This window comes from Lycium ferocissimum, chromosome 10 (genome assembly GCF_029784015.1).
Source record: "Lycium ferocissimum isolate CSIRO_LF1 chromosome 10, AGI_CSIRO_Lferr_CH_V1, whole genome shotgun sequence".
Taxonomy (NCBI): domain Eukaryota; kingdom Viridiplantae; phylum Streptophyta; class Magnoliopsida; order Solanales; family Solanaceae; genus Lycium; species Lycium ferocissimum.
Window position 1 is genome coordinate 34,273,165 of NC_081351.1, and position 27,120 is coordinate 34,300,284.

Below are 27,120 nucleotides of genomic sequence, written 5' to 3' on the forward strand. Positions count from 1 at the left end.
ACATAGGTAAAAACATAGAGAATATATACCAAAAATAACATTTTAATGGGAAGTATACGATGAAATAATACTTTGTATGAGATAAATTAGATGTAACTTCAAATAACATTATCTATCATTTGGTATGATTGACAGGGATAATGTGCGGGGCACGTTCGTAGAGACTAGTTTTAATAAAAAGTGTGTGACATGATTACCTTCAAGATAAAATACATTTGTATATTCGTTTACTATAAATTAAATGATTAAATAGATTATCACTTAGGGGTCGTTTGGTAGAAGGTATAAGCTGGGATATCCCAGCACTAATTTTTGTACCATATTTGGTAGAAGGTATAAATTTATCCCGGGATAAATTTATACCTTGTACCAAACAAAGCATAAAATGCATCCCATGGTATAAGCTGGGATATACCTTCTTATACCACTTATCCTGAGACTATTTTATACCATCTCCTAGATGGTATAAGATAGTCCCAAGATATGGGATAAATTAGTCCCGGGATTACAATCCCGGGATAATGGTCGTTTGGTGCATGGCTAAAATTATCCCGGGATTGTAATCTCGGGACTAATTTATCCCATATCTTGGGACTATTTTATACCATCTAGGAGATGGTATAAAATAGTTCAGGATAAGTGGTATAATAAGGTATATCCCACCTTATACCATGGGATGCATTTTATGCTTTATTTGGTATAAGGTATAAATTTATTTCGGGATAAATTTATATCTTCTACCAAATATTTTACAAAAAATTAGTGCTAGGATAACCTAACTTATACCATGCACCAAACGGCCATTAGTGTTTAGAAACTTTATTATGTTCTTAAAAAGTTGATATAGACAACCTTAGTAAGAAATTTTTTTATATATATATTTTTTAAATAATGTCAAATAAACTCATTGAGATTGAGAAAATATTATAAACGTTTCTAAAAAGTTTGTCTTTGAAAATTGTCTTTTCATAGCATGAAACAAAGTTAACCCCCCCACTCGAAAGATTGTAGGCAAACATGATTATTAAAAAAAAAAAAAAAAAAAAAAACAAAATCACTAATGACGTGTAACGTAGCTTAATTTTTTATTTGGGGCATTATGATCATGATTTACCTAATAACGTCCCCACCTTTGTATTTTAAAACGAAAAAAATCCCTTTCGTCTATCCCTCTTTTGGAGTTTAGTTCTTTCCGTTACATTTTTTATGGTATTCGTTCGTCTCGCCATGCCTCCCAGAACAAACAAGTTTATTTGTATGATTTAATTATGTACATTTTCGTTCGTCTGGCCATGCCTCTTAGCACAAAAGTATATTTGTATGATTTAATTATGTACGTTAATTTTTTGTTTCGATAAAAGGAATTATGAAAAGAATTGTACTGAAAATAGTAAAACTAAAACATATACTATAATTTTTCATTTATATAACCGTGTCAAAACGTAGAAAGTGGACACTATTCTAGCATCATCTACCAGTAAACACTAAGGGGTTATTTGGTTACCGAGATAGGATAGATAGATAAGGATACCTCATGAGTTGAGACGTTCATGAAATTAGCTATCCCACCATTTTAGTACAAAATGTATTCTGAAACTAATTAATACCCATATCCGGATAAGAGATAAAATAATTAGCATTTATCTCAAAATTATTAAGTATCTCTTATCTCACCAACAATACAATAAAATGACCTCTAACTGAGTAGTTGTGTTGCTAATAATATAATAATCATGAAAATAAAAAAATCACTCCGTTTTCCCAAGACAGCTAATTTTCTGGATTTGGGTTAGGCATGATTTTGTGTTTCCAACGATCTACTAAAAGCAATAAGGAAGTGACAATGTACCAAAAAAACAAATAAATTAGGAAATGACACCACCCAAAAGCTGTAAAGCAAAAGTCTAGGCATATATACCAAGCTCCACATTCTTCCCAGCTCCCTTTAGCATAATTACAACTCTACCCCTGAAAATCATCTTTTTTCCTTCTTGCTCTTCTCAATATATCCCGTAATTTCATCATTCTACAAGGGCATTTCGTTCCACTTTTTACACACTCCCAACATTTTCATCACCAAATTCACCACCTTCTTTCCCAAACAAAAATTCTCCATTACAAAAATCTATAATCATCACACACATCATCAATACGTCAACGTTTTGATCTTCCATACACGATGCCGGAAATAGAAAGACACCGAACACGTCATCACCGACCGGCTAATCCGGTAAGAAACAGAGTACCTTTACGTCTGTTATTCCGAGTAGCTTCGGTAGCCGGTGGAATACAATTCGGGTGGGCCTTACAACTGTCTTTACTGACACCATACGTACAAGAACTAGGTATACCACATGCTTGGGCTAGTATAATATGGTTATGTGGACCGTTATCAGGTTTACTGGTTCAGCCATTAGTAGGTCATATGAGTGACAAGTGTACAAGTCGGTTCGGTAGAAGACGTCCGTTTATTGTAGCAGGAGCAGTTTCGATCATGATTGCTGTGTTGATTATTGGTTTCTCAGCTGATATTGGATGGTTATTAGGTGATCGAGGTGAAATCAAAGTAAGAGCTATAGCTGCCTTTATTGTAGGGTTTTGGTTACTTGATGTTGCTAATAATATGACTCAAGGTCCTTGTAGAGCTCTTCTTGCTGATCTTACACGTAAGTGCTTTTTCGAAATTCGACTTTTTTACAGCTTTTTGATCTTCGTAAATTACACTCCATGTCTATTTTTGGAAATATTTACTCCACTTAGCCCTTAATTTGTGTATAAACACCCGATTTTTCCATATTTGTGTATAAACACCGTTGATACGTTATGTATTATAATATCGTATGTTGGGCTATATGGCGTAAATATTTTCAAAAGCGGTATATTTTTGATTTTTTTTTTTTTTGTTTGTTTTATTTATTGCTTGTGAATTACTAGATCTGTTTTCTGCTTTGTTTTCACGCTTCATCTATGATTTAATAATTTTGATGCGTTTAATTTGTTAAGTGCTTTCCAAGCAAGATGAAGCTTTAAATATCTCCTTTAATTATTCTTTTTCCCTTGAATAAAGTATTTTTTGAGAGTTGCGTTTCCTCTTTTTCTTATATGGAATGGATAGCTTTCTTCAGCATAACTGCATAAGACTATAGTGGCATGTTTTCTACTTTTTTTTTTGAAGGTATAAAAACGTATTAATAAGCGCACTTGTTAAGCTCAAATAGACAAAAATGTCCCTTTGATGATGCGGGTGGGACCCACTGTAATCGTAATTTCTCTCTTTTTCTATTTTCCCCCTTTTTGTTGCTAATATTTTCTGTCTTGTTGGGCTAAATAATTGCTGATGTACGTCTGTTGACTTGAGCTGTTAAGACCATCGGGAATATACTTGTACTTTACTCTTATACATACGTATCTCTATGTATAACATACCCCCTCCGTCCCAGTTTATGTGGTATCATTTGAATTGGTACGGAGTTTAAGAAAGAGAGAAAGGCTTTTAGAATTTGTGGTTCAAAACCAGTCTGAGATACTTGTGTGGTTGTAAATCATATCATAAAGTTAAATTATTTCTAACTATAGAAAGGTGATATTCTTCTTTGGGACAGACTAAAAAATAAAGTGTGCCACATAAATTGGAACAGAGGGAGTAATACTGTAGGAGTATTTCCGATGAAATCAAGTTATCTTTAGTATTTTGAGGTGTTTTTTTTTTATTTATGTTATTTCTTTTCCGTTCTGCTTTGATATGCTTTTCCTGGAGCCGAGGGTCTATCGGAAACAACCTCTCTGCCTCCCAAGGTGGGAGTAAGGTCTGCATACACACTACCTCAGACCCCACTTGTGGGATTACACTGGGTATGTTGTTGTTATTTTCTTTCCGATGAATTTTAGTTGTTTGATTTGGGGATTATTGCACTTTGATGATTTTTAACCAGCCATCTCTTCCTTGTAAGCCTAATGATATGTGAAGCAGGACCACTATTTCCAGTCAAAAGCTTGTATTTAGAATTTAGTGATTGTTGTGGCCATAACCTTTACTGATGGTGCATGCCTAAAGATAGATCAAAATTTTGCATAACTTCTACTTTAGCTTAAGGCGACATTCTTCATGAATCATTTGTAACGTGTCAATAAGGTTTTAGATAATATCTCTAAAATCAGAAGCTTCAGATTTGCGCAAGATGATGAAAAGTTGAAGCCATTTAAAATATCTGATAAATCATCGCATAGTTTAACAAGAAAAAAGGTACGGAATCAAGTAAATAAGGTTAAACGCCACTGTTTAGCTAAGCATGTGTGGGAAGGTCAGTGCATTTGCTCCATTCAATATCAATTGATTTTCCTATCATCACCTATCCACAAGTGCTCGCGAAATTAGATACTATATAAGAGGTAAATGCTAAGGTAGTAGAAGTCACATTTATGATAATAAAAGAAGAAAGAAGTAGTGAATACTCAATTTAACTATGTGATAATCTAGTTTTTTGCCCCTCACGCACTTGCACTAGGCTTCATTGTTTGGTAAAGATTTTTTTTTTTTTTTTGTGTATTTATCCTATGGACAATCGAAAGCTTTTCATTGACGAAATATCGGTGTCCATTCCATTGCTGAAAGTAGCAGAAAAATTACAGCTGGAAAAGACTGATATCAATTGAGAATAGAGATATCACTTATAATACCTATTAGATTACAATTGGTAGTTCAAACGTTTGAAGGTGAAAAGTCATAATACAAGTATTACTTACTATGAATGATCAAACCATTGTTTCTTCTTTGATCAGATTCCTCAAATTATATTATTTTAATAGCGCAAATCAAGTATCTCAGTGAATCTATTTGAGTTTTTCCTTTTCGCTTTGGTGCCTATCACTATCGGTTCGAACTAGCATACTGCAATAAAAGAAAAGGCTCAATGGTGCCTACTGTTTGGCAGTGACTATATCTTAATCCTTGACATTATCCACCTAATATGTCTTACCCGAACATGCCAAGGAAATATGACTTTTTAGTCCGCTTGGCTTGGTTATTAATTCTTGACAAGTACAAACACACATCATATCTGGTCAGTTTCCTAAGAAAAGCCAAACGCCTGCTCTATAAAATGGTAGATCCTGAGCCCGTAATATTTAAAGTGGTGAGTTAAACAAGTAGGAACCATCTTTTTACTCTGTATCCATATCTGGACTGTTCATATGAGAACAAACAAAAACTAGTTGAAGTTTTGGCATCACACACTTAGAAGCATTTTGGGGTTTTGGAATTTACTTTTTAGTTAGTGGTTGAATGCACAATGAATCGCAGAGTGTTTTTCAAAGGGGAGAGGGGACAACAGGGGTAATGGGAAATGTGGTGGTGTTGATTTAGAACAACTGCATTCTTGCGACATGATATATCATCATCATCACCTTTCTACCCTTTCCCTCTAAGATAAGATTTTTGAGCTAATTGTTCCTAGAAGTGTTCATTATCTAGCTCTTCAGGAGCCTCTGCCAGCAGCAGTTACCATATATTCCAGGAACTGCTGCTAATGAAAAGAAACAAATTCAGAATTAGCTAGTTTTCTTTAACCCCTTTTTCAGGATAGCAGAAGCAGATAAGAAGCACTTGGTGTTTGCTGAGAAGGTTATGGAGCCTGTGTCTCAAAAAAGAGATGATTATGGAGTCTAATGATTAGGTCTACTTTGTCTACATACATTGCGTGCTCTTTATTACTCTTAAGTTTGTTTCCTTCAAAAAGAAGACTAGTATTACTTGCTTTAGTGCTGATGGTAGAGGGTTCAGCAGCACCTCCTCCATCTTCAGAAGCTACCACATTTGACATTCTTCTTTTGGTCTTACTATGTAAAAGTTAATGGCGAAGTGAAGGAAGAGAGCAGTATTCTTTTTGATAAGTAGAAGCTTACTGCTTGGTAAATTCAGGTTTAGACATCTTTAGTCAATAAAGTTTGGAATTATGATACAACTAGTCCTAATATGAGGGACATATGCACATTTTCTATATTTTGGTTTCGTGAAAGAAGTTACTGTATTTGTGTTTAGTCTCCTGGTTCCCCTTGAAGAAGCTTTTATGATTCAAAGAAAAGATGGCAGTGGGGCTTTGTTCCTAGAAGTGCGGATCTGATAATAAGCATAGAAAGCACTGACCAAGGATTCTTATATACAATTTTAAGGTTGATGGCATGATTACATCATCACATTTTGAGACTCTTTTGGAGATCAAAATTAGGAACATTTTTTTCTTTTTTGATAAGGAGTGAGGAAAAAAAAAAAAAAAAAAGGAACGTTTGAAAAGAAGCAAAATAAATCATCTAAAAAGGGAAGCCCGGTGCACAACTGTATGAGAAAAATAAAATTGAAATTTAGAACTTCTGGAAAAGCAAAAATTTTGGAACATTGTAATGAGCTCAATCTCCGATTTAAAGTAAATCATGGCTAAAAGTAGAGATTGTCTGCTTGCTGAGCTAGCATCTCTCATCCTCTTTTTCCTTCAACAGTATTAATGAAAAAAGAGACAAAAAAGTCTGATTTCTCACTTTTGGGATTTTATTGATACATGATTCCTCTCCAAAAGTTAGTTCTAAAGCTGCGGCGCTATTCTTTAATCCTGTGTTAAGTTCACTCTTATTCAGAAAAGGGCTTTATTGATTTTTGGTTCTGAAGTTGAAAATAACATGGTACCTTAGGATCCAAAATCGGTATGTTATAATCACCCATGCAGTGGATATCCAATAGTCTACATATACTGGCCTTTAGAGGTGCACCTACTCTTTTATTTATTTAAAATCCTTCGGTTTTTCTAGAGCTCTTGAAAAGCTTGATTTGTTTTAGCATAGAATCCTTCCTTACATAAGCATAAAGAAATGCTTATTTTAGTTGTTAATAAGATTATATACCCTATCTTAAGAGCTAATATAACCTCCTCCTAATTTGCATGACATCCTCATTTGTTGAAGCTAACTTACATATCTAAAGTTCAAAAGAAAATCTTGGTTTATTAAAATTGATTGGCCCCTAGTTGCAACCATTTAGGAAAGAATAACACTGAAGCATAAGAAACAACAAAAATTGGTGAGCTAGAGTTTGACAATGCTTATGGGGTTTGAAACAGAGGGCCTCCATGGGATGATGAATGGAGAGATGCTGCTATTGCAGAGTTGATAGAGGCACCAAAAGAAAAAGATCGTTGGAACTTAATTTTTCAGGGCGAGATATAATAGTTTTACATTTTTGTACGACTTCATTGTCATTGCTGTTTGCATATTTATATCATCAATTTTCCTTCAAACTAGTGACGTTTTCTCTGCTTTTTCATATGCAGAAAAGGATCTTAGAAGAACCCGGGTGGCAAATGCATACTTTTCTCTATTTATGGCCATTGGTAACATCCTTGGCTTTGCAACTGGATCTTACAGTGGCTGGTACAAGACCTTCCCTTTCACCCTCAGTTCTGCGTGCACCATCAACTGTGCCAATCTAAAGGCTGCTTTTATTCTCGATATTATTTTTATCGCAACAACTACTTGTATCAGCATATCAGCAGCCAATGAGCAGCCTCTAGATCCCAGTCGTGGTTCCTCTCATACTGGAGAAGAGATTGCCGAATCAAGCCATGGTCAAGAAGAAGCTTTTCTCTGGGAGTTGTTTGGTATTTTCAAATATTTCCCAGGTGTTGTTTGGGTCATCCTACTTGTTACTGCCCTGACATGGATTGGATGGTTTCCGTTTCTTTTGTTCGATACCGACTGGTTTGGTCGAGAAATTTATGGTGGTGAACCAAATGATGGAAAGAATTATAGTGCAGGAGTCCGAATGGGTTCGTTGGGTCTAATGTTGAATTCCGTGCTTCTTGGAGTAACTTCATTGTTCATGGAGAAGCTCTGTCGAAAATGGGGGGCTGGTTTCACATGGGGAGTTTCAAATGTTGTCATGTCCCTCTGCTTTATAGCCATGCTTATAATTACTGCTGTTAGGAGTAACATAGACATTGGCCAGGGTCTTCCCCCAGATGGCATTGTTATTGCGGCGCTAGTTGTATTTGCTATTCTTGGGATCCCACTATCTGTAAGTTGCTTGATTTTCAAGTCCCAACAAGAAATTGTTTTGCACTACCACACACTACACAGTTTTATGTGTAGAACTAGTGAAGTTAAAACTTCTCTAAACCACTTATGTTTTTCTTTCTCCAATATTTTATTACGGCCAACCAGCTTATCTGTCTTTGTCATTTCTACTTTTGTGATTTCATCACTTTAGTCAAAGACTTATCTTTAACTTTCTTTAATCTTCAAAAGATTTTAATGGAAAGGTTTGTACAGCTGAATTGTGCTTTTCAGAGTTGTTACGGTTGCAAAATATATATAGAAATTCAGTCTGGCTGAAATAATTTTATCATGTAAGATGCCTGTCAAATGTAACATGGTACGAGAGAAAATTGGAGGTTACTGTTTCTAAGGGCTTCAGCTTAAGCACAAGTTTCATGTGGGCTTAGAAGTGAGCTTTATTTAGGTATATTATTGTATAATGCAAGTCATTTTCTGCAGATAACATACAGTGTTCCATATGCTTTAGTATCCTCAAGGATTGAAGCTCTTGGGCTTGGACAAGGTAGATTGAGTTATGTCTATTTTGATCATTATTCTGTAGGTCAAATAGAAAATAGTGCTTCAATTACTACTTCAACCTTGCAGGCTTGTCAATGGGCGTTCTGAACCTGGCAATTGTGTTCCCACAGGTATACATTTTGCTTTGCTGTTTCTATGGGTTTTTTCGAAATAAGAACAATCTCTAGAAAGTGTTCCAAATAAACATCAAAGCCTTTATGTAGATAGATGTGGCACAATGCATTTTGTTGCCTCTTGCTAGTTTGATCTTGTAACTGTTATCTGTTGAGCACTTGGTTAGAGTTAAAAATGATGAAGCAAACAGTGAAGCATCGTACGTGATCGAAATTTAGATTATCATTCAACTGAATACAGATCATGATTATTCTCATGGGTGTTTCCAGTAGGAATATCACTGCGCCTTTATAGCATGTATCTTATCATTTCCTAAAGTTATATAGGCCACTGAATGAGAATATATTGTTATTGGTCACAGATCGTGGTTTCACTTGGAAGTGGACCATGGGATGAGCTATTTGGTGGTGGCAACTCGCCAGCCTTTTTTGTGGCTGCACTTTCAGCATTTGCTGGTGGACTTATAGCCATCTTGGCGATTCCTCGAACACGGGTTGAGAAGTCCAAGATCCTTGTATGAGGTAATGCTGTTAATGTCTTCATTTGAACCCCTTTTTTCCTTGGCTATTTTGTCCACCACATATTATTATTTTTTTTTTTTTTGAGAATAATCCACCACATATATATTATCTTATTTCTAGTCTTCTAAAGAGCAAGCTGTTGAACCAATTTTCCCCATTGAAGGACCTTTAATAGGGCTTGAATTCATATTCGCTTGACCCATTTCTTTTCCAATTTAGAGCTACAATAGAGGGGTAAGTGGAGTTCTCTGCATTGTGCGGCAACTCTTTAAGCCTCTACATTTTCCTCTGCTGTGAGGCACTTTCTATTCAATTTAAATAATCAGCCAATATTCATGCAAAAATTGACCCCCTCAATCAGTAGGCGAAACCAGGATTTTCACCAAGGAACTCAAAATATAAAAAAGTGAACACACGAAGAAGCTAAGGGGATTTAACTTCTATTATACGTGCATAAAGAAAAATATGACCTTGAATACAGTGTAATTTTCTGGTGCCGTCTAGCTCCGTCCCTGCCCTCAATCTTGTGTGCCATCTCTACATTCATTATATCGAATTCAGACATCTCCTTGTAATCCCACACTTTAGTAAGATATCTCCGGAAGCGTAGGAAATGAACAGAGTGGAGGTGCGGAGGACCAGCTTCATTCTCCATCCTTTGGATATCTTGTCAACAATGTACTCCTAATTTGTCATTCATGGTTATCTTACTGACACAGTACAATCTATACCTATATCAAGCATCCCGGTCCAGATGCACTTAGAATTGTGTTCTAAGAATCTGTCAGTATATATGTTATCTTAGTAATTATACTTCAGATTAGGATGAAGTTACTGACAAAAATAAGGAAGACTTAATGTCTCTTATTATTTATGTTCTCCGATTTGAAGGTATCTGCAAACACTATTTAATCCCCAGAGCTTGAGGACATGAAACAAAGAAAAAATTGGAAAACAAGTTTAAGAGAACACTTTGCTTTATTATTCCCTCAAGTTTTGTGGTGTCAAATATGCATGAAAAGAGACGTAAACCACGTAATTGGTATCAATAATGTCTTTCTAATTGTGAAAATAGTAAAATAAATTCTCATTGACTTGACTAAGTAACAATGTATCAGAGGTGCTCCTTATATAAGAGTCCTAGACTGCGTACAATATGGAAGGTATTTAACGTCTATACTGATAACATAAGTAAATGTTATATAATTAAATATTAGAGTATCATAAGGTATCACCTAGAATATTCTATAAGATTTTTCTTATTTAAATACGATGAATCTGGATATATATGAATTTAAATTCACATTTTCTTTACATTCCAACACTGATCTAACACATAATAACAACGGTTTTAGGAATATCTATAGATTCTTAACAAGACATTGATAGTTTTAAAATCTTTGTAGATTAATTCTCCCCTCAAGTTAAGATCTACATATTGTACACTCCTTTTTCAAATATAATCAATCTTGTCCCACCAAAAACACTAGGTGATTTCTTCCCATTTGTCCAAGCCTTGGTGGGCAGAGTGACCCGCTGCCTGTGCTAGTGGGAGGTAGTAGATATTGTGTAATTAGTTGAGGTACACGCAAGCTGTGGTCCAGACACCACCACCAACAACAACATACCCAGTTGAATCTCACAATGTGGGGTCTGGGCAGGGTAAAGTGTGTGCAGACCTTACCCCCACCTTGGAAGGTAGGGAGGCTGTTTCTGAAAGACCATCGGCTCAAAAGAAAACAACGGAAAAGAGTCAGATACGGACAAGCAAATCAAAACAATGCGAAAATGAGAAATAGCAAGAGCAAGGAAGTCAAGATACAACAATAAAGATAGACAAGACCCAACACATAGAAGCAGGATGAAAATACTCCTAATACGAGAAAGAAAACCTCGCGGTCCCCCACTAGCCCTCTACCCTGATACTCGACCTCTACCCCTCCTATCCTATCGGTCATGTCCCTGTAAGTCAAGGGCGCCATAGCCCGAATCACCTCTCCCCGCCTTCTTTGGCCTACCCATCCCTCTCTTCAGGCCCACCACTGCCATCCTCTCATACCTCCTCACTGGAGCATCAACGCATCTTCGCTGCACATGGACGAACCATCTCAACCTCCCTTCCCGCATCTTATCCACCACAGGGGCCACACCTACCTTGTCCCGAATCACTTCATTCCGAATCCTATCTCTCCTGGTATGCCCGCACATCCATCTCAGCATCCACATCTCTGCCACCTTCATCTTCTGGTCATGAGCTTTCTTAACTGGCAAGCATTCCGTCCCATACAACATAGTTGGTCTAACCACTGCTTTGTAGAACTTTCCCTTTAGAATAGGCGGCACTTTCTTATCGCACAACACCCCCAATGCGAGCTTCCATTTCATCCATCCCGCTCCAATACGATGTGTGACATCGTCGTCAATCTCGGACCCCAGGTACTTGAAACTTTCTTTCTTCGGGATGACCTGAGTATCCAGCTGCACGTCCTCATCCTCTACCTGACTGACATCACTGAACTTGCACCCTAAGTACTCTGTCTTAGTCTTGCTCAACTTGAAACCCTTCGACTCCAGACTCTGTCGCCAATCCTCCAGTCTCGCGTTAACACCGCTCTGCGACTCGTCAATAAGCACAATGTCATCTGCAAGCAATATGCACCACGGTACCTCTCCTTGAATGTGGCTTGTCAGAGCGTCCATTGCCACAGCAAACAGAAACGGGCTAAGCGTGGACCCTTGGTGTAGGCACATCGTGACTGGAAAGTGTTCTGAGTCACCTCTAATCGTCCTCACCCTGATCTTGGCTCCATCATACATATCCTTAATCGCTCTAATGTATGCTACAGGAACACCTCTAGCTTCCGTACATCTCCACAAAGACCTCTCTTGGGACTTTGTCGTAAGCCTTCTCAAGGTCAACAAACACCATGTGCAAGTCAGTCTTCTTATCCCTATACTGCTCCACCAACCTCCTCACAAGGTGAATGGCTTCTGTAGTCGAACGCTCCGGCATGAATCCGAACTGGTTCTCCGAAATAGATACTATCTTCCTCATCCTCGCTTCCACCACTCTCTCTCAAACTTTTATCGTATGGCTCAACAGCTTGACGCCCCTATAGTTGTTGCGGTTCTGGCCCCCCTTGTTTTTATACAACGGGATCATGGTGCTCCATCTCCACTCTTCAGGCATCTCCGCCGTCCTAAAAATAACATTCAACAACCGCGTAAGCCACTCCAGGCCTCCCCTACCCGTATTCTTCTAAAATTCTACCTGTATTTCATCTGGCCCGGTCGCTCTCCTCCTGCTCATCTTCCGCATAACCCCCTCGACCTCTTCAACCTTGACCCGCCTGCAGTACCCAAAATCGCAGCGGCTCCCTGAGAGCTCCAATTCGCCTAAAATGATGTTCCGGTCCCCCTCTTCATTCAAGAGTTTATGAAAACAGGACTGCCATCTTCGTCTAATAAGGGCATCCTGCATCAAAATTTCCCCTCCCTCGTCTTTGATACACTTCACTCGATCCAGGTCCCGAGCCTTTCTCTCCTTCGCTTTGGCTAGCATGTACAACTTCTTGTCCTCGCCTTTTTCCCTTAATTCTTCATACAAGCGTCCAAAAGTAGCAGTCTTAGCCGCCGTAACCGCTAACTTCTCCTTCTTCCTTGCCTTCTTATACTGCTTCCTGTTAGTCCTCTTCTCCTCCTCGTATGTGCTCTCTACTAGCTTTAGATATACTGTTTTCTTAGCTTCCACTTTACCTTGTGCCTTTCCGTTCCACCACTAGTCCTCTTTGTGTCTGCCAGAGTAACCCTTTGAGACCCCTAGCACCTCTCTTGCCGCTTCCCTGATGTTAGCAGCCGTCATAGTCCACATACTACTCGCATCCCCGCTACTCCTCCAGGCTCCCAACGCCCTCAACCGCTCCCCCAGCTCCTGGGCATTGTCCTTGTTCAAAGCGTCCCACCTAATCTTCGGCTGACCCGATACAACCCGCTTTCTCCTTTTCCTTTTTATCTTCAGATCTATAACCAAGAGCCTATGTTGGGTCGTGAGGTTCTCGCTCGGGATAACCTTGCAGTCTGTGCATAAACATCTATCGCACTTTCGGAAGAGTAGGAAATCAATTTGTGTCTTGGCCCTCGTACTCCGAAAGGTGACCAAGTGCTCTTCCCTCTTCTGAAAACTAGAGTTCGCTATGGCCAAATCGAAAGCTCTCGCGAAATCCAACAGCGCTGTACCTCCCTCATTCCTATCCCCAAACCCGAAGCCTCCATGCACATCATCATATCCCCCAGCCGACGTCCTGATGTGGCCATTGAAATCACCACCAAGAAAAAGCTTCTTTGAGTGCGGAAAACCCCGCACAACCTCGTCCAAATCCTCCTAGAATCGCCTTTTGATCTCTTCATCCTGGCCTGCCTGCGGTGCGTAAGCACTAACCGCGTTTAAAGTATGCCCTTCAACTACTATCTTAATAGTCATCAGCCTATCACTCACCCTCCTGACCCCTACCACCAGATCACGGAGCTCTCTGTCAACCAGAATGCCAACTCCGTTCTTACCCTTCGGGCCTCCTGAGAACCACAACTTAAACCCATCTACATCCCGAGCCCTATCTCCCACCTATCTAGACTCCCACACCATGATTATAAAAAAAATTATATATTCAATCTTGGAGCCTCAAAAGAGATTTTGTAAGAATATCAGCTAACTAGTCACAATACATTTTTTATTGATAACTGTGAAAACCCCTAGGGTCAGTGGCGCACAGTCTGGAATTCGATGGATAATGGGCCCGCCCCTCTACCCTACTCGCAATACCTTCTGATTCCATCTTTTATCTAATAAAGAAAAATCTGTTCATATGTGTTCCATTTTAGGTAACATAAGTTTTGAAGCTACTCGCAGCACCACTTGATTTTCAAATCAGTTGCATTTTTTATTTCTACAACACACCAACTCTAAATAGAAATTTCTTTAACCATATAAGCTCATATATGACTAAAGACATAGTTTGATACTATGCTTCTCCACTTAATCTGGTCACCTAATCTGGTCACCACATCTTAATCTGGTCAACCACTAGTTACCACCACCAATCACCTCTGCCATCACAGCCACCACTGACAACCACCACCGCTGCCAACCACTATTGTCAGTCGCTACCACACCTACCACCTTCATCATTATAATTATATTCATAGCCGCCGCCACCAGTGTCACCGCTGCGCCACCTCTGCCACCACTATCATCACTGCGGTCAATCCCTACCACCAACCACCTCCGCCATCACAGCTAGCACCACCGTCGCCAACTACCGCCAGACATTTCATCAACCACCATACATTCTTCAACCGCCGCCACCACCATCACTACCAACCGCCACCATCACTCCAGTCACTACAATACCAACCACCTCCACCATCACAACTATCACCACCACTGTTACTAGCCACTACCACCAACCATATCTACCATCACTAGTGAACAAAAATGTTTCATTTTTTTATATCAAATAATAATTTTATTTTATTAATGTTATATTATTTTCTATTTTTTTTTTTTTTAATTTGAATTGTATACTTATTATGTTTAGAGATAAATAAATTATGCACATTCAGATGTTGAAAATCAAATAGTCTTAATTATTCCGTGTTCAGATCTAGATACAATATCTTTAATCATTCAGATTCCGATGTCTTACTTAATGAAAACAAATGAGGCCTTAATTGCAAACAGGGTCTTAGTAACTTTAGCATTTTATTATAGGGTCATTAATATCCACTGATAAGATCATAGTCTTGCCTTAATTTCATAATTAATGCTTATCTATTTCTTTTAACTTTCCAATAACTTTTAAGTATCTCCCCATAATTTAATGAAAAAAACCTCAATATGAGTTGTATTAAATAGCCAATCCCAACTAGTTTGTAAATAGGTTTTGTTAATCAACGAGGTAGTCCTAAGAAGTCTATTACTAACCCAACACAAATTAAGCGAAAGAGAAAGCAACAAAAATAACTAAGAAATGTCTGCTTGCAACATTTGACAAACGAAAATCAAGTTACAAACTAAAGAGTGCACTAGAATGATTAATCTCATATTTAGAATCTTTTTCCTACGAAGCCATTGGAAGATATGCATTGAGCATTTTTGCATAAAAATGGTAATTTTTCCTCATTTACACGCAATGCACATGCTTACAAAGTTGCGATCGTAAGAGGGTTTATCATTGAAAAGAATTTACAAATTTAAAGAGTTCTATCTCTTTCTAAAATCCATTTTTCCTCTATGCACATGATTACAAACTTGTGATTTAAAAGACTTTTATCATCTGCTTTTTAACACATGTTGTCATTCTAGAGGACTTCCTGAGTCTATTTTTCCTGTTGGACTATTGGTTACTTTTTCTTGAGTTGTTGGGTCAGTATATTTTGTTCTCTGGGCAGGTTATTTTGTCGTCTTGGAAGATGAGATTGATGGTGCTGGTAATTCTCCACATTGGCCTCGGCAGGAGCGTAATTTTCTGAGGTGGCCGTTTTGACTATTCCTCTATTTGAATGCTGAAGAGTTTGCGGAGGTATATTGTTGTATCCTACTTTTTGAATTTTATTGTTCAACCCGCAATTTGCATTATCATTTTGTAAATATCGCTCTTCTTCTCACTTGGTGTTGATTCTAGCATCCAAGATTGCTGTTCTTGCTCATCATTTACTTAGTTACTCAAATTGCCGCTGAACATTATTCTGTTTGGTGGTTTTCCACTTTCAAGATAAAGAAAATTTCAAATATTAGTACAAAGAAGTGTTCACATATTCTTTGTGCATTCCATCTATCTCCAAGTATAATTGTACTCTCTTTCAGCTGCTAAGTATTCATCACATCCATATCACAGAAGGCTATAAATTGTACTCTTTAATTGTGCTCTGTTATACAAGGCTATCAGAATTCATCTCATCCACATTGCTGCCAGCCATTTATAGATTGTTAGTTCTGACATGCAACACAAATTTATAATCAACAAAATATAGTAATGAATGTATTGTAGAGTTGCAATCTAGAGCATAATGAATGTATTATAGAGTTACAATCTCGAGCATACTCGAGAGCATACATAATGACACCCTAAACTTGTTATTCGGCGTACTGATTTTTCTGGCCAAATCAACCAAGGGAGTAAGAACCTATTTGTGGTATTATATTAAACTAACCTGGTTTTTAGATGCACGATATATAAGAAGATGGAAGCAACATAGATGGAAAACTATCCTGGAACATTCTCTCTGGAACATTATCTGGGCCATCTTTTTCTGTATCTCCAACCACAAATTTACCCTCAGGTCTCGTTAGACAAACCATCTGTTGCACCAACTATTATTTCCTATGTGTACTTCAAAAGTCGAGTATAAGAGCTCATAATCGTTTACTCATAAGATAGCAGAGAAACTATTACTCAGCACCCACTCCCATGCTCGTGATTATTGGGATGTTACAAAATGTTCCTTGCATGAGCAATGACCAAATAGCAATTTGAAAGCATATAAAACATGGAGTCCTACTTTTGTACAAGTAGATCCTTGCTGAAACCTTTACATTTGAGCTGCCAATAGCATGTAGTGCAAAATTATTATTCAGTAACTGCAATGAGAACAAGTTTCATGTCAGATATTCCATCTTATCTGCACAAACACAGCAGAGGACTCAAGTTTGCCTCTCTTTTATGTCTGATGGGCTATTTGGAATCAAGGTTGTGCTTTTGTTAGCCAATCATGGGCATGGAGTCTGTGCCCTAGCTAATTATCCTGAAAAAGAAGTGAAGTTGAAGCTAGGGATCCTTATTTGTCATTAGGCTTTATTCTTTGACCAAAAATATCATGTTTTTAGCAAGCTAACTTGCTTAGGTGACATATCAAGGCGCCCCCGAATCTCATGCAATTTGTGCATGATATTGGTGAATTCATTTAATATATTGTGATTGAGGCTAAACAGTTCCGGCAGATTGAGACCTTGATTAAGACATAATTTTTCATTATGATTTTTTTTTGTGTATGTGAAGCTTGGATGATAAAGAAAGGTTCCCTTTTCTAATATTCTCTCTTTCTTGTAGCTTTCTTGTGTGCTTGGGAATAAATTCCTATTGTTATTGCATTATCAGTATCTATAAAAGCGTTGATGGCTTTAATTGCCTCTTCATGTAATGTTTACATCTAATAAAGGTGTCCCCTGGTACGATTCATTTAAACACCATTGGAATTTTAACTGTAGCTTAGCTGAAATGACAAAATGCAATGCATTAGTAGACCTAAGATGTCAAGAATCACATCATTGTCTGCTTAATGTGAAAGATTTTGAAGCTTAATCACACATTCATTGGTATTTCTTTTTCCCATCGAAATACATGTAGATTGTGGTTGTAATGTGTGACTTTGGGGGTGAGGACTAGAAAGAGACGATATTGGAAATGATAAAAGATTAGCTGCCATTCTCTTTTTTTTGTTTTTTATTTTTGGAGAATTAGAATCAGTGAATTTGTTCTGTAGTGTGCAGAGCTATCATTCTTGGGGAAATGTTGAAACATATTTAAGGTGTGACATCTCTGGTGGAAAGACATGTCAATAGCTAAAAAATTCTTTTGCTGTTCCTAAAGGTGATTTGAATGTACTAAACTGGGCATATTACGATGCTTAAAGTTTTGGTGGGCAAATGTTGTAGGAGGAGAATAAAGAATTTGGTGCAGATGAATTTACAGACGAGATGATCAATAGGAAAAACCGTACTTGTGAATCAGATCCAATTTTAGATTCTAATAACACACTGTCAATTTTGGTTCATTACGATTTGATGGCATCAGCTCCATATGAATATTGCTGTAATTGTGGATCCCCACCTCCCATCTGGGATATTGAGCAGAAAATCCAGTAGCATATTATTAAAGTAGAACAGCGGTGGAAAAACATTTTTTTAAACAAGTGTGTTACTAGTTGAATGATAGAGTTTATTGTAGTAGCGTACTGGCATTCTTTTTGGTTAAGTTGAAGTACTGAAGAGTGAAGGAGCTTTCTTCCTTTGAACTGGCAAGCATTATTCAATTGGCATAAGTTATGTTACACTTCATTTGTTTAACGTTGCCACGCTGGTGGATAGGATCTAAATAATTTATATATACCGATAATGCAAAAAATTTCTTACATTATCACTATTATTTAAACTGTATTATGAGGATTCATTATGAATTGACAATTTTTATGCTGGCTGCTAGCCTACCAACACTTCACACCTTTTTCTAGGACCGACAATGTAAGTAAGCTCGAACATGCGGAGTTCAAATGAAAGTGGGGTATCATATAGCCGTTTCTAACTAATTTGGGAATGTGGTGTTATGTTGTTATTGATATTATATGTTGTAGCAGGTTACTTGTCTTATATTTGGTAGTTTTTTTTTTTTTTTCAATGTACAAAAGTTAAAACTGATTTAATTTACACTCACAGTTGTTGAAATATACTAGCAATTGCTAAAATTAAACACATGCGTATCAGTAAAGGGTAAACGAGTGCTCTGACATGATGATAAGGTTTTGTTTGGCTGGAAATAAAAGTAGCGGTTGCGGGTTCTCATGTCATAAAAAAAAAAATTTTGATATTTTGATTCAAAATTGTAAAAATTCAGTGTTGTGGTTGCGTTTCAAGTGGGGGACCGGGACGAAGAAAGCTGCAGCTAACTCTGGCTGCTGCTCAAAGGGCTTCTGTTTCTGTTGCTTTGCAGAATACAGAGACACCCACAAACAGGGCATTAAGGCCCCCCACTTGGAGACATATTCATCCCTGTTGTGAAAATTGGATACATTAAATTTAAATGGCTGTAAATGTAGCACGTACTTTTAACTTTAAATTTTAAGATTTCGTTTTTTCGGTGTCCCCTTTTCTTCCATCTGCCTCTTCTTCATATGGCCATCTACTGCTACTGTAACACACCTTCCCACCCAATTAACCTTAGTGGTCCCTTTTACTTTTTTCTTTTAATTTATTTTCTTGCAATTTTGCATGATGCTTGTAATATATACGACCGCCTTCCACTGACCAAACAATTCCCCATTTCTTTTTCTACTTCCCACAAACTGTGAGTATTCAGGATAACTTATTTAACTCGTACAAGATCAAATATTATGTAGCAGAAAAGATCCGTTGGATTTGACACATTTGGCCATTTTATAAAAATAATCCCACCAGTTTGTTGCTTCTTCTGTTCATATCCAAATTCTCGCCTCCAACCCTCCTGAATCACAAATCAACTCAAAAGAAAATTGAAATAAGCTCTAGTGTTGTACTGTGTCAAACACTCTAGTGTTGTACTTTGTCAAACAAACTAAGTAAAGTTCCTAGACGTGTACATTCTCATTTTCAAGATTAAGGGCTATATCTTTCATATTGCTGGCAAATTTAACCATTTCCTCAAGCTTTAAACACGTAAAATCTCATCTTCGATTGAGACCAATGGATTGATCTCGTCCGCTTGGAAATTTGTGAAGACGTTGCTGGTTGATGAGTATGATCTTTTGAAGAACAAATTACCTTTGATATTGGCTAGTAGCCATTCACATTACCACATTGAATAAAATGGAAATGAATAAGTTCCCTTCTAGGATTTAAAAAGAAGAAATGCACCTATAAGGAGGTGCGAGAGGTTGGAGGTAGCAGGAGTTAGGAGAGGGAGAGGTAGGCCGAAGAAGAACTGGGGAGGTGATTAGATAGGACATAGCATAACTTCAGCTGACTGAGGACATGACTCAAGATAGGAAGGTATAGAGGTCGAAGATTAGGGTAGAAGGTAGCTAAGTGTTGTTGACTTTTGTGTGGGGAGAGAGGGGGTGGATCTCCTCCTCTCCTCTTTTCCTTTTAGTATTAATATATCAGTATCACGTAGTCTCTTATTCCTGGATGTGCATTATTATCTGTTGTCATTTTTATTTTTATTTTCTATATCTTGTTATTTTGCTATCTCTTTCTGATATTATTGTGCCAGACACTTTTTCTGAGTCGAGGGTCTACCGGAAACAGCCTTTCTACCTCACAAAGGTAGAGGTAAGGTCTGCGTACATTCTACCCTCTTCAAACCCTACTTGTGGGACCAAACTGGGTTTTGTTGTTGTTGCTTTGTTGTTGTTGTAAATGCCCATACCAAATGGCCCACCAAAAAAAAAAAAAAAACCGACCATAGCATCTGTGATTAGACTATAAAAGGGATATCTATATTAATATTAAATTAAAATCGTATGAAAAATGTCATAGAAAGAATCGTTCAGTATTTGCTCTTCCCACTACTTTAAGAGAAGGAAAATTCCGGCCACAAGTTCTCCAGCTTTTTCTTCAAAAACAACACAACGTGTTGTCTACATAAGGCATTTTTATTTACAGTAGTTTTTGATATTATATTTTAATCTCCTAGTGTTCTTGATACATATAAAGTGGAAAAACTAGTACATAAATTATATGTAAAGGCCAAAAAAAAGATGGGACCTTGAAAACAGAATTTCTAGAAAAACAGATGTGCACTCACAAAAAAAGTTGCAAGTAGCCAAATGCTAAAACGGTGTTTGTGGGTTAAGACAACATAAGTCATGCTCGATACTCTGGTGCATCACATGGGCTGGGAGGGAATGTAACATGCATGCAATTCTTTTGCCTTACAACATGCCAACATTTCCTTAGACACACTTCCTCGACGATCCATGATTTAAAATTTATGGATTTCAACAACGATGTCAAATTAATATACAATAATAATTGAATTCACAATTAAATATTCGTTAGATATTTAGCAGATTTTTTCATACAATTTAATAATTTGGGTAAAATCTAATAAATTCACGTGAACCAGTGGTTGAAGGCTAAATCCGGCTCTGCGCCCCACACCTAAAAAACAAAAAAAGAATTCAACATTCAGTATCTATCTGAAATTCAATGATCCAATTAATTCATATTTGCATTTTATAGAGTAAAACTAAAGAGATAAATGCTCCTTATCAATAGCATCTGATCAATTCTGTATGCACATCCATATACATCAAGAACAAGAAGTTATATGTGGCTTGTCATATCAAAACAACTAGCTAGAATTTTGAACAATATTGGTATTGCTTGTCAAACCATTCTTTCTACTTGGCATAACAGAGATAATCTTTTTATTCTCTTTTTTTTTCTCTAGAATTTTGAACAATATTGGTATTGCTTGTCAAACCATTCTTTCTACTTGGCATAACAGAGATAATTTTTTTATTCTCTCTCTCTCTTTTTTTTTTTTCTTTCTCTTTTGATGGATGAAAGAGAAAAAAATGTTTTTTTGGGGGGAAGAAATGGGGTGGGGTTGGATAGGCGGCAAATTAAGGACAGAATTAATCGGAACCTAACAAGAGGATGTCATAAAAGCTTATCCAAGACTTAATACAATAAAAAATGTGTTGATTTAACTATGGGGTATAATCTCCAACATGATAAATTGCCAATAGGGCAATGCCACTTGAGCCAAACCATGGAGGTTTCTTCAATTGCAACCGTTTGGACGGTGAAAAACTAATATGCCCATTACCAAAATTCTTTAATAAGTTTTTATAATGCATCTTTTTTTCATGGACCAACATCACCCTCTCTTGAGAATACTTACTATTTACTTTCTAGTATTTTGCTTATATTACTAAGACAAGATGGGAAAAGCTCCCATTCATGGCCTTTTGAAATGGACAAGGCCCTACCTTTTCATTAGGTAGAATCCACACGTCCATTCCATCTCATTTAAGTAAGAAAAAGAATCATTTTTTTTTTGTGAAAAAAAGTAGTAGGATGACAAGATAGATAGCCCCCCTTGGGACCGGAGTCAGAATTTAAAATTGGGCAAAGGTGTAAATATACTCCTCAACTTTGTGATTTAGAGCAGATATATCCTTCGTTACAAAAGTGGTGTATATATACCCTGCAATTACAAAATGATGCAAATACACCCTTTTCGCTGACGGATTTTTTTTTTTTTTTTTTGATGAAGTAAGAAGTTTCTATTAAGAAAGGCAACTGGAACGTGCCATTTACAAAAGCAAAAGCTTGGGAGCTTTTAGAGCAAAAACAAAAGCTAGTAAGCTTTCGGAGAGGAAACTAAGTTAGACTATGCAAGAACCATGGAGCTAACAAAGTCTAGGTAATTGTCAATGCTATTAACAGGGGAGTGAAAGCTCCAACTGAACAAAACTACTAAACATCTAGCTTTTAGAGTATGAAGAGGAGTTGAAATCCCATCAAAACACTTGCGGTTTCTCTCATTCCAAGTAACCCAAAAAATGACGGTAGGAACCATCTTCCAGACCTTTTTGATAGCTTTGTCAACTCTCCAATGATTCCAACTGATATATGCTTCCTTATGGACTGCGGCATGGTCCATACTAACCCAAAAATAGCAAAAAAAAAGCTCCATATCTCAGCAGTGACTGGACAATGTAGCAGCAGGTGGTTGACAGTCTCCAAGCTTTTGTGGCAAAAATAGCATATATTAACTAGAGTTATTTTCCTTCTGCTGAGGTTATCCTGTGTAAGAATAGCTTCCCTGAGGGCACACCATGTGAAGCATGAGACTTTGAGAGGCATCTTTGTCTTCCAAACATGTTTCCATGGCCATTCCTCTAACAGACCGTTCTGAGAGCACAAAACGGAATTTTCTTTTTAAAATCATTTAGGTTATTTTTAAATTAAAAAAAATGCCACGTGACTTTAAAAAAAAAAAATCTCACCATTTTTTTAGTGAACATACTTTTCTAAAGCCACATAGTAATTATTTTTCTAATAGGTCGGGTCTGGTTCGTCTTAAAAAAAATATCTTCGTGACTTTAAAAAAATAAGTCTACCCATTTTTTAAAATGAACCAAACCCGAACCACCAGAAAAGAAATTACTATGTGGCTTTAGAAAATTATGTCTACTAAAAAAAATAGTTAGACTTTTTTTTAAAGTCACGTGGCATTTTTTTTAATTAAAAATAACCTAAATGATTTTTTTAAAAAAATTTCGTCAGCGAAAAGGGTATATTTATACCATTTTGTAACGACGGGGGTATATTTACACCATTTTGTAACGACAGGAGTATATATACATCACTTTTGTAATGAGGGCATATTTGCTCTAAATCGCAAAGTTGAGGGGTATATTTGCACCTTTGGCCTTTAAAATTTATGAATTTTGAACTTGTCACCGAACTCATAAGTCATTTTAGTACATAACTAGATTCGCAATTAAATATCTCTACATATTTCATAAATTTTCTAATATAAATATTAGGTCTAAGTAAAAGAAATTGTCGTTCGAACCCGTACCTAATATTGTAGCTCCGCCCTGGCCCTCACCCCTCTCTCTCTTCTCACCAAGAGCCGCTTTTTACTGGGAACCTTTTCGCACCCTTATATAGCGACACGTCTTTTTGAAGCCTTTCTAGGATCCAATTCTTGCATGTATATATACTCACCTCTTGGTTGCACCCTTACTTGCAATCAAAGCTCTAAAACAACAAAAACATATAGACCTCACTAAAGCCCCCAACAAAGGTTTCTCTCTATATATTTATTTATTTCTCTTTCCCTTTTCTCCTTCTGTCGCCCACAAAACCATAATACTATTATTTTCTTTATACTACTATTACATCTTCAAGCTTACCTTCTCTTCACACAAAGAAAGAAACTAACTAGCCAGATAGACAGATACACAGATAAGAGAAAACTATGTGCAACCCAAAGCCTTCTTCTCCATCCTCCTTTGTCTCCACTGAAAAAGTCCATTTTGTGAACTCACACAAACCAATGGATTTTCAAGTTGATGATGAAGAAGAACTACTTCATAGATGGCCAACCCCAACTGAGGTAAATAAAAAAAAACCCAACCCTTTTCCCCTACTCCAACTGAACTAATATAGAGCTACATTAACTCTACATTAGCTCCAGGGGTTCAGTTGAATCTCTTTCGCTGAAAAATTATATTGTGCATATATAAGTTCAAGGAAAGAACTTTTCTTTATAAATTTTTTAAACCCCTACAACTCTAGGGAAGCTTTTAGTACAGTGCTAAAGCAATTTCAAGAAATGTTTAAAATTGCAGTTCAGGTACTCTAGGTCTCTAGTCACAATACTTCAATACTTTCTTAATCCCCTCGTGAAAATTCTGCCTCCTCTCCTGCCAACCACCCTACATAAATATATGTGTGTATATATATATAGGTATATATATATGCATGTAAAGTTACTTTCTTTAGTAGTATAACACTAACACTTTCGTTAACTTTTTTGTTTTTAAAAAAACAGGCTTTTGAAGAAATCAAAGAAATAGGGAAGATTGCAGGACCAACAGTACTCACAGGGCTGGTACTCTATTCAAGATCCATGATCTCCATGCTATTTCTTGGATATTTAGGTGAACTTGAGCTAGCTGGAGGCTCTCTTTCTATAGGCTTTGCTAATATCACTGGCTACTCTGTAATCTCTGGCTTGGCTATGGGAATGGAACCAATTTGTGGACAAGCTTATGGTGCTAAACAAATGAAACTTCTTGGAATAACCCTTCAAAGAACAGTCCTTCTCCTCCTTTCCACTTCAATCCCTATCTCTTTCATGTGGCTAAACATGAAAAGAATCCTTTTATGGTGTGGCCAAGATGAAGATATTTCAACTATGGCCCATACTTTCATTGTCTTTGCAATCCCTGACCTTTTTTTCCTCTCTTTGCTACATCCCCTGAGGATTTACCTAAGGACACAAAATATTACATTGCCCTTAACTTATTGTTCTCTTATTTCAGTACTTCTTCATGTCCCACTCAACTTCCTCCTCGTGCGATATTTTAATTTGGGCATTGCTGGCGTCGCGCTAGCAATGGTGTGGACAAATTTGAACCTTTTCCTTTTACTCTGCTCATTTATTTACTTTTCCGGTGTATATAAAGATTCTTGGGTTGTTCCTAGCATGGATTGTGTTCGTGGTTGGTCCTCTTTATTGGCTTTAGCAATTCCCACGTGTGTCTCCGTTTGCCTCGAGTGGTGGTGGTATGAATTTATGATATTGTTATGTGGGCTTTTGGCAAATCCCAAAGCTACAATTGCTTCTATGGGGATTCTCATCCAAACAACTTCTTTAGTATACGTCTTCCCATCTTCCCTAAGCCTTGGTGTCTCGACTCGTGTTGGGAATGAGCTTGGCGCGAACCGGCCTGCTAGGGCCCGAATTTCGATGATCGTGTCGCTTTTTTGTGCCGTGGCATTGGGTTTAGGGGCAATGTTGTTTACAACTTTGATGAGGCACAAATGGGGTTCTTTTTTCACTAATGATGTGGAGATTCTTAAGTTAACTTCAATTGCATTGCCTATTGTAGGGCTTTGTGAGTTGGGAAATTGTCCACAAACCACAGGTTGTGGGGTGCTGAGAGGAAGTGCAAGGCCTACAATTGGTGCAAATATTAATTTGGGCTCATTTTATTTAGTGGGAATGCCAGTAGCTATGCTTCTTGGATTTATATTTAAAAAGGGGTTTGCTGGATTATGGATTGGGTTGCTTGCAGCACAGGCCTCATGTGCAATTCTCATGCTATATGTGTTGTGCAAAACTGATTGGAAAGTTCAAGTGGAAAGATCAAAACAACTAACACAATCAACTTCTTCTTGTGCTGCTTCTTTGCCAGTGACAATGCCTAAGAAAAAGAGGGCAAACAATAATAATCTTGAAGAGATGTTGTGCAATAAAGAGGAAGATGATTTGATGAAATCAGCAGCTCCTTCACTTGACACAGACCCTCTCCTACCTTCCACTACTACTTAATTAATTCAGAGATTATTGTGCATTGATTGGATCAACTCTCCATTTTTTTTCCTTTTTGTTGTTTCTTTTTTGGTCCCTCAAATACCCTTTAACGGGTTGATGTGAAAAATTGTTCATTGGGATTTTTAATACTAATCATGTTAACATTTGAAAAGAGTGTATTGATCATGAGGATAAACCTTACTAGCTTTTTTATATTCTCTTGATGTTTTCTTTTCCATAATGTCCCTTGTAATAATATGGAATATATAGATATACACGTATCATCTTAATATAGATTATTCCCAATTTCGTTGTTTCTTCCAACTTTAACTCTCATATAAAATAATCCTACTCAAGGATCCCTTTAAAGTTTGTGCATAAGAAGTACCTAATAATACTACTTAACCCTCTATATTACAAAACATAATGATACTTTTCTTTATTTATAAAATATACCAACAAAAAAAGTATGTCAGATTTGGGTTTAATGGGATATCTACGATTTTGGGCATTTTTTTAGGAAGAGAATCTGATTTTAAATGTGGGCTTAAATTTTAAGATAATTACCAATCAACCTCTTCTTCTTTTCAAAAAGATTTCTCTCTCTCCCTCTTATGATAGACACCAATTCCAAACCTAAAATTCATCTTCTCTCCTATTATGATACGATTTCAGCTTCATCGACGAACATCTCCACCAATTTTAACGTTTTTTGCCTGATAGCAATTCTCTGCATTTTCAACTCACGATTTTCAGATCATCTTTCACCATTGTTACTGCTCATCATTATTTTTGTATATTAACACTATTTTTCGGTCCTACATTGTTAGACTTTAATTGTGCTTCGGCTTTTGTTTGTGGAAATAATGAATAGAAAATCTTAAGAATTTAAGCAACGGGATACTGGGAGTGATGATGATATGTTTCATGCAAAAAAAGAAAAAAAAATCTTTTATGAAGCATGTAAAAAAATTGAAATGTGTGTAGGAGATGTCTGTTGTAATTGTGTATAAATTATTTATACATTAAAAATAGAAAGATTATGATTACTGACC

At 37.0% G+C, this 27,120-nt stretch overlaps 2 protein-coding genes across 4 annotated transcripts; both read left to right on the forward strand.

Moving 5' to 3' along the window:
* Window positions 1-1,826: 1,826 nt before the first annotated feature.
* On the forward strand, window positions 1,827-18,812 carry LOC132033553 (sucrose transport protein SUC4). Of its 3 annotated transcripts, none has more exons than XR_009408810.1 (7): window positions 1,827-2,666; window positions 7,317-8,059; window positions 8,539-8,602; window positions 8,686-8,729; window positions 9,095-9,254; window positions 15,702-15,832; window positions 18,540-18,812. XR_009408810.1 is itself a non-coding variant. In XM_059423561.1 (6 exons), exons 1-5 carry the CDS (start codon window positions 2,180-2,182, stop codon window positions 9,251-9,253), a joined length of 1,497 nt encoding a protein of 498 aa, XP_059279544.1. In that variant the 5' UTR covers window positions 1,827-2,179; the 3' UTR covers window position 9,254; window positions 15,702-16,081. The 3 variants fall into 3 exon arrangements, 1 of the variants encoding a protein (XP_059279544.1); XR_009408809.1 differs by lacking the exon at window positions 18,540-18,812 and adding an exon at window positions 16,918-17,329; XM_059423561.1 differs by lacking the exon at window positions 18,540-18,812 and having other exon boundaries at window positions 15,702-16,081.
* A 4,944-nt stretch (window positions 18,813-23,756) lies between these two features.
* On the forward strand, window positions 23,757-26,237 carry LOC132033554 (protein DETOXIFICATION 48-like). Its single transcript, XM_059423562.1, has 2 exons — window positions 23,757-24,139; window positions 24,578-26,237. Exons 1-2 carry the CDS (start codon window positions 24,002-24,004, stop codon window positions 26,081-26,083), a joined length of 1,644 nt encoding a protein of 547 aa, XP_059279545.1. The 5' UTR covers window positions 23,757-24,001; the 3' UTR covers window positions 26,084-26,237.
* The last annotated feature ends 883 nt before the right edge of the window (window positions 26,238-27,120 follow it).